We start from the raw sequence: 7914 nt of genomic DNA, 5'->3' as shown, positions 1-7914 counted from the left end.
TTAGCAACGTATCAGCACACATCAGCATTTATTTTTCTGAGATACTCTATTTCACCAGGATGCTCTATTACTGAGTGATGCACATACTATTTATACTTGGCAGCTAGGCATGCTAATACGCCTTCGCGGACAAAAGGGTAACATGTATGCACTGTTTGTCCGTTAATATATATCTTTGCACGGAAAAAATGCAAAAGAAATTTGAAGACTATCCATAGAATAACACTTCGGTGTCACTATCTAAAATATTTCATCAACATAAATCATCTATCCTCATTAGTATGCAGTATACCATCTGTCATAGCTAGAAAGGGATGATATGAATCCTAGCCAATCTGATCAGAACAAGAGTTTTCGGAGTAGCCACTGCTCTACTTGATTCCAGCTTTAACTACGGGTTGATTGAAGTTTTTAACACTGGGATAGGGGCTTCAGTCTTTGAGCTTCAGCCAGTAGGATTTTCTGTCGAAACAACCAAAACATCGTCCTCTCGCCTGATCTTGGCTGCACCTCGAATATATCAGACTATGGAAGTAGAATCAGCAATCAATAAGGCCTTGTATGATCAGACTACGGTCTTAGTCGATGCCACACGTATGATTTGTTTCATCCCAAAGAAGAAACAACATATGATTTGGCATTCAGCTTCTAAAAATATATAATAGTTAATAAACCGAGGCCCTACCAATCAATAATTTTATCTCTAGAAGTCCTTTACTTTGAGGTGAGTTAAGAGAGAAAAATATTGAATGTTTCCATATGCAGTTTTGCAGTGAATTTCAGTTACAACCAAAGCTCCTTAATAAATAATTTCTTGGTTGTAACTAAATATACCAGGGCTGAAACCAACAAACCTGGTGTAGATGGAAGAGTTGTGGTCTTTTCGCCTAAATTAAGGCGGTGCCTTGATGTTAGCTGTCGACCATCAACTACTACACCACTTGACTGTGCCGGTTGTGTTGGATGGAAGAGAATGTGTGAAGCTTAGGAGATAAAAATCCTTCATCAACCAGATACTACGTCTCCAAATCCCCAACCAATAAGGAATAATTTTACACTGAGGGTACCAACAATCTGAATAAAATGATTTCCAGTTCACTTGTGTGCTAATCTAATATATAATGCTGTTCGGTTGTTAAGTTCAGAAAAATAGGGATATATAGCGGAAACAGAGGAAGTTCAGATTAAGTTAACTCTGTTGGGTCATCAGTCCGGGGTATTAACTCCTGATCAGCACCTTCAGCAACAACGACCACAACATGCCCCTTCTTCTTTATCCGTTCATACAGGAACTCAAACAGGCTTCCCTTCCCTTCAACGTGGAAATCAATCTCAAGATTCACAGCAGTCAACATCTCGGCTGCTCAGGGTGGCATGAAGAGTAATGTGTCATGTGCTCCTTCCTGTAAGTTTGACAAGACCAATGCCATTCACAGCGCTCACAGCCTCCACATGTGCCGGTTGATCGCATGCTGAGTAATCTCCACTGCAGTTTGGAACACAAACGACCTGTCTATGATGCCGATGTCCACGGTTTTGGGGATCCATGTAATGGATATCCTCAAACCATGCCGTTTAATCTCTTTGAATATCGCCACTGCTCCTCTCATGGTTCCTTCCCCGCCAATCACATAGACCTATGAGTTGTCATAAAAGGAATATCCAGATAGGATATTAAGGCCTCAAGAACAGGACCAATTGGCATGTGAACCAGCACATTTAACATGGTACTTAATTATTTTTTTGGCAATAAAAACATGGAGCTGGGCCCATATACACCAGAAGCTCAGCTTGTTTTGTGAAAAAGGCAAAACCAGTTACTTATATGCCTAACGGACCACCAAATAAAACACAGCCTCCTCTACATGCCAATAGTTCCAAGAAAAAGCAAATTTAAATGCAGATAAGTATAGCACCTCGGATCTGTACAATTGCAAATACACAATTGACAACCCCAATTCTTCTTCTTCACTTCATCCTTGGATATGTATACGTCATGTTGGAAAACTAATATATTAGCAAATTTAAATGTGAGTGGCAGAGAAAGTAACAGGAAAATAGAGAGCACATCCACAAGATTTCTTACAGTCCAGGAACGCAAAAAACAGAGAAAAGCATGGCCCATCAAGGGTCTACAGCAAACAACAAGTAAACATCAGCGGCTTTGCCTATCTAGCTAAACAATTTTTTCTTTGTTCTTTTCTTTTTGCTCAATTTTGTAAAAGAACAATCAACTAAAAAAATAAGTCACCAACATATAGAGTACACTTAAAAAAAAGAACTCACCCATACTGAAATAGTTCCAAAACAACAGCAAAAAATATGTGATGGCATGCTTTGGCTAATGCGAGGAAATTGAGTTTCAGTTTGATATGGATGTCTCATGGAGTGGCACTATCATTGGGGAGTTTTTATTGTGATTCTTCAGCATGCTCTTGAAGGCGGTCCTAAGAAACCAATATGAATAACTTCTAGGTACATATCATGATAAGTAAATGAGATATAGACAGAACTACCTCAGGTGATGGTGCGTTTGGCATTGCCGTCGTCATCAGAAAGCAGCATTGGTGCATTAAACAACCTGGTTCCTAACCAAGACAGAAAGTAACAGCAAATGTAAACCCATCCGACAACAGCAATGGAGAGACTTATGTATCCAGTAAGTCAATGGACAGGGCTGGTTCATAATACATACATGCACACGAGCTTAGATTTCAGTGTAAGCTACAAACAGGGAATAAATAATTATGCAATGTTAAAATTAAATAGAGAGAAGGGAAAAGATTGATTAGTAACCTGGCCTAAAACTTAGATTCTGTGTGATGTTGCTTTGTTCATTAGTGAACTTTTGGGATGCTGGCCTGAATAAATTGGGATTACATAGGACCATAAGTATGCAGTTCTTGAGAGCTAAAATTGATCCATAATTCCATGTCTACGGATGCAACAATTCAGCTTAGACATCCAATCGTAGTTAGGTTCAGGTTCAGTCTATTTCATATAGCTAGCAAAAGCAAGTGGAAGGCCTCCACCCGGAACTACTTGTTTGCATGTGCTCTGACTAAACTGAACAAGATCACTTGTATCTCTGAAATGTACTACACTCTTATTTTCTGCATAACAATTTTGTGACATCCATACACAAACATACCTGTATGCCAATAACCAAACCTGATCGACATAATCCGCTGATAGATGCAAATTGCATTGACACAAACTGGAGCCCACACAAGTGCCAAAAGTAGCACGTGTGTATGGCAAAGCTTCGAGAACATCCAGTATTCCCGCTGAGAGCATGAGCAGATCCATGTCCGAGCCTCCATCGTTGTAATCTGGTATCCCATTCTCATCCTTGCCTGACCTTTGTCCTCCCAAAATCAAATTGTCCTGAACCAAAACAGAAAGAATTCGATTCATTTACTTTTAGCAACATGTAACAGAAAGCCTACTAAATCTTCCTTTGGTGGAATCTACACTTTCATCTACCCAGAAAGGAACAATTTTGCACAATAAAAAACACAGACGTCAAGGACTAATATAAATTAAGTGAGATCTTTGTTCCAAAAATAAGTGAAATTAACATGTCATACATATCTGCTCCTTAGTATAAGTAACTACTCCTACTTAATGCCCAACAGTACAGACTTAGAAAAATGAAGGGAAAAGGGATAAGTTTAGAACTGAAGTATGCTTGAAGCCCAACAGTATAGTATGTCTGAAGCCAACAATCCAATGACCCTGCATAAGAAATAATTATTGAATATTTTTCTGACCTGATGCAGGGTCATGGGATTGTTGGCGGTTGAAAGACGGCGCAAGGTAGTTGCTCGTTGTATAAAATACACATCAAGAAAAGTCAACCCACTCATACTTCTACAATGGCAGGGGCAAATCAAAAATGGATAGAAGAATTAGGACAATCCTAAAATCTGGAATGCAAATTGCTTCTTCAAACAACTGGGCTTACTAACTCAATTATACACAGCCACACTTGCTCAGAGATTAGATAAATCACAGGTGTAAGCAATATAAAGAGGTTCAGACATTAAATAAAACGGGAATGTAAGAAATATGAAGTGCAGGTTTCTGTACACCTCACACATCTCATTTATAGTGCACAAGTCGTTAGATGGTTCAAAGGGGGATATAATACAAAAGCAAGACAGGAATATAAGGTGCAGGTTTCTGTACATCTCACACTTATGATTTGTAGTGCACAGGTCATTGGATGGTTCAAAGGAGGATGAAATACAAAAGCAAGACAGGTTTAGGTAACACATTCAAGTGTGATTATTAATGTATCATCACACACTACAAAATATAATTATTGACTCAATAGCCGGACCTACCCGGCATATCAAGAATAGCCTCAAATTCTGAAGAAATGAGGCATCATCAGGTCGGGGGGTAAGTATGCCAATGATCATATCCTCACAATTGATCTGGACTTTCTCTTTTTCCAACTAAACTGATAACTTTGTGTTATCTATCAGATACGAGAGGTAATAATACAACACCAAAAGTATCTCTTCTGGAATTCCATTCTTAGTAGTAACAATCTGGGAGAGAGAAACCATCTCATTTATATTTCCTTGAAGTATGAAAATACTGCAGTAATGTGAAGGAAAAATTCACAGAACCTGGAGTGCTCACCTAGGACTTAAAAAACATCTATTGCTCTCAACCTGTCCGCAGCATTCTAAAACTTCCACTCCCTGCAGCAAAAACAAAAGGAAACCACCAAACTGAGTATTGCATCAACAACGAAACAACAATCTAGAAAGGTAATGGAATTGAGGGCATGCCCCTACGAAGCTCCCATTTGAACAACTAAACCAGCAGCTGCAAAATTGTACATCATTAGACCCTGCTTCCTGCAAGCAATTCATCAAGCACTCCATGAGCACAAAAAAATGAATCATTAGGAGAGAGATGGAAAAGAGTGGTGGAGAGGATAAGCATACCTGCAGCAGAGCCCGCTGTAACCATTGGTGTAGGAACCGAACCTCCTCGACATCAAACCCTAGAAATGAAATAGAATGAAATTAATCAAAAGAGAAAGGAATCAGAACAAGGACCTCGCATGGGGAGGCAGAAGGCGGCGTTGTGCTCTAACGGATGGGGCTGGTAGGGAGGCCGAGACGAGGTCCTCATCAGTGAGCTGGAAAAGTTGGAGACGAGCAGGATGGTTCCAGACGCGGATCGAGGTGGTTCCGAAGGCGAGAGCACCTCCACGAGCGCCTCCATGGTGCAGCACATGCCGGAGCTCCACGAGCAGCTGCGGCGGGCATGGCGCGCCGGCACTCCGTGCTCTCCTGCGGGCTTGGCTCCTTCTCTAGCGCACCCCCTCTTCTCCACTTCACGTCCCTCCTCCTTCCTGGTTCTCCACTCGGCGGAGCGTCGGGAGTTGGCGAGGGCGGGGCCAAAGACGGGGAGGAGAGAGGGCGGCGGCTTGGGGGAGAGGCGACGGATTGAGGAGGAGGAGAGAAGGCGGGGATTGGGGGAGGCCGGGGAAAGAGGAGGCAGCGGATTGGGGGAAAGTGGAGCAAGCAGGACAAAAAGCGACGCCCACCCACGGGACCGACACATGGGCCCAGCGCGGCTGAAGCGCAAGGGCTGCTGCTGGGTGCTAGAAGAATGGTAAAAAATGCCCTGCCAACCCACGATCGCTCCTGCCAACCCATGTTCCATCGCTGCTGCTTTTTTCCACCGGAACAGGCACACACATCGTGTGGCTGCGAGGCTGGCCCACGGGCAAGGCTGGCCCATCCGTCATCAACTCTGACCTTATTACGCAGCGTATGCAAAAACGAACGTCCAGATTTTCACCAGAGCAATGGAAGGTACACCGACAGTGGACACCCATGCATATCCTGCGAGCACGATCGGTTTGAAACCGCGATGGCCCTAGATCGGCGTGTACTCTACAAGGCTTTATATGTTAGATCACATAAAGTATTTAATCATGTACAATCTCGATGACAAGCCAAACAATTATTTCATACTTTAGTATTTTCAAACTTTTCAACTTTCATGAAATACATGAGCGTGAGCCATGGAAATAACAATATATGTGGAATAGAATGGTGGTTGTGGAGAAGACAAAAAAGAGGAAGATAGTCTCACATCAACTAGGCGTATCAACGGGCTATGGAGATGCCCATTAATATATATCAATGTGAGTGAGTAGGGATTGCCATGCAATGGATGCACTAGAGCTATAAATGTATGAAAGCTCAACAAAAGAAACTAAGTGGGTATGCATCCAATTTGCTTGCTCACGAAGACCTAGGGCGCTTTGAGGAAGCCCATCATTGGAATATACAAGCCAAGTTCTATAATGAAAAATTCCCACTAGTATATGAAAATGACAACATAGGAGACTCTCTATTATGAAGATCATGGCGCTACTTTGAAGCACAAGTGTGGTAAAAGGATAGTAGCATTGTCCCTTCTCTCTTTTTCTCTCATTTTTTTTATCTGGCATTTTTTTATTTGGCCGTTCTCTCTCCTTTTTTTTGTAAAGACCGAAGTCTCATCCCGACTTGTGGGGGAATCATAGTCTCCATCATCATTTTCTCACTTGGGACAATGCTCTAATAATGAAGATCATCACACTTTTATTTACTTACAACTCTAGATTACAACTCGATACTTAGAACAAGATATGACTCTATATGAATGCCTCCGGCGATGTACCGGGATATGCAATGAACCAAGAGTGACATGTATGGAAATCATGAGGGTGAACTTGCCACAAATATGATGTCAACTACATGATCATGCAAGAGCAATATAACAATGATGATGCGTGACATAATAAACGGAACGGTGGAAAGTTGCATGGCAATATATCTCGAAATGTCTATGGAAATGCCATAATAGGTAGGTATGATGGCTGTTTTGAGGAAGATATGACTCATATCCTTATTGCAAAAATCTACAAGTCATCAAAAACCAAGCACTACGCGCATGCTCCTAGGGGGATAGATTGATAGGAAAAGATCATCGCTCGTCCCCGACCGCCACTCATAAGGAAGACAATCAATAAATAAATCGTGCTCCAACTTCATCACAAAGCGGTTCACCATACATGCATGCTACGGGAATCACAAACTTTAACACAAGTATTCCTTAAATTCATAATTACCCCACTAGCATGACTCTAATATCACCATACTCATATCTCAAAAAAATTATCAAGCATCAAATTGATCATAGCATCCAATTCACTTTTATGATAGTTTTTATTATACCCAACTTGGACGCTTATCATTCTAGGACCAATTTTATAACCATAGCAAATATCATGCTGTTCTAAAAGACTCTCAAAATAATATAAGTGAAGCATGAGAGATCAACAATTTCTACAAAATTAAGCCACTGCCGTGCTCTAAAAGATATAAGTGAAGCACTAGACCAAAAATTATCTAGCTCAAAAGATATAAGTGAAGCACATAGAGTATTCTAATAAATTCTAAATCATGTGGGTTTCTCCCAAAAGGTGTGTACAACAAGGATGAATGTGTTAATGTAAAAAGCAAAGACTCGTATCATACAAGACGCTCCAAGCAAAACACATATCATGTGGCGAATAAAAATATAGCTCCAAGTAAAGTTACCGATAGACGAAGACGAAAGAGGGGATGCCTTCCAGGGCATCCCCAAGCTTAGGCTTTTGGTTATCCTTAAATATCTTGGCGTGCCATGGGCATCCACAATCTTAGGCTCTTACCACTCCTTATTCCATAGTCCATCAAATTACCCAAAACTTGAAAACTTCACAACACAAAACTCAACAAGAAATCTCATAAGCTCCGTTAGTGTAAGAAAGAAAAACCACCACTTAAGGTACTGTAATGAACTCATTATTTATTTATATTGGTGTTAAACCTATTGTATTCCAACTTCTAT

General features: G+C 41.0%; 1 protein-coding gene across 17 annotated transcripts; it reads right to left on the bottom strand.

The window, feature by feature from the left end:
- Window positions 1-215: 215 nt before the first annotated feature.
- On the bottom strand, window positions 216-5530 carry LOC119311189. 17 transcript variants are annotated; one of them, XR_005150918.1, is made up of 7 exons: window positions 5117-5530; window positions 4965-5023; window positions 4654-4874; window positions 3152-3387; window positions 2517-2588; window positions 1917-2007; window positions 216-1637 (listed from the first exon to the last, which is right to left on the bottom strand). XR_005150918.1 is itself a non-coding variant. In XM_037586823.1 (7 exons), the coding sequence occupies exons 4-7, from the start codon at window positions 4425-4427 to the stop codon at window positions 1440-1442; spliced, it is 564 nt and encodes a 187-aa protein (XP_037442720.1). In that variant the 5' UTR covers window positions 4428-4559; window positions 4654-4874; window positions 4965-5023; window positions 5117-5530; the 3' UTR covers window positions 216-1439. The 17 variants fall into 17 exon arrangements, 5 of the variants coding, with proteins under 5 accessions (XP_037442720.1, XP_037442721.1, XP_037442722.1 ...); XR_005150920.1 differs by having other exon boundaries at window positions 1917-1978; XR_005150923.1 differs by adding an exon at window positions 4350-4559 and having other exon boundaries at window positions 216-2588; window positions 4654-4715; window positions 4812-4874.
- Window positions 5531-7914: the final 2384 nt, after the last annotated feature.

The sequence above is a fragment of the Triticum dicoccoides genome, chromosome 5B (genome assembly GCF_002162155.2).
Source record: "Triticum dicoccoides isolate Atlit2015 ecotype Zavitan chromosome 5B, WEW_v2.0, whole genome shotgun sequence".
Lineage (NCBI taxonomy): Eukaryota > Viridiplantae > Streptophyta > Magnoliopsida > Poales > Poaceae > Triticum > Triticum dicoccoides.
The sequence above is the reverse complement of the archived record's forward strand: the minus strand, read 5'-3'. Positions and strand labels throughout refer to the sequence as shown.

What these genes read in the sequence shown, in the direction of transcription:
- LOC119311189 (XM_037586826.1), bottom strand. Translation starts at nt 4,427, where the DNA reads ATGATCATTGGCATACTTACCCCCCGACCTGATGATGCCTCATTTCTT. An exon ending in GGCTATTCTTGATATGCCGG is followed by an intron (nt 3,388 to 4,349) that starts GTAGGTCCGGCT and finishes GTTTTGGTTCAG; the next exon opens with GACAATTTGATTTTGGGAGG. An exon ending in CAAACGCACCATCACCTGAG is followed by an intron (nt 1,638 to 2,516) that starts GTAGTTCTGTCT and finishes GACAACTCATAG; the next exon opens with GTCTATGTGATTGGCGGGGA.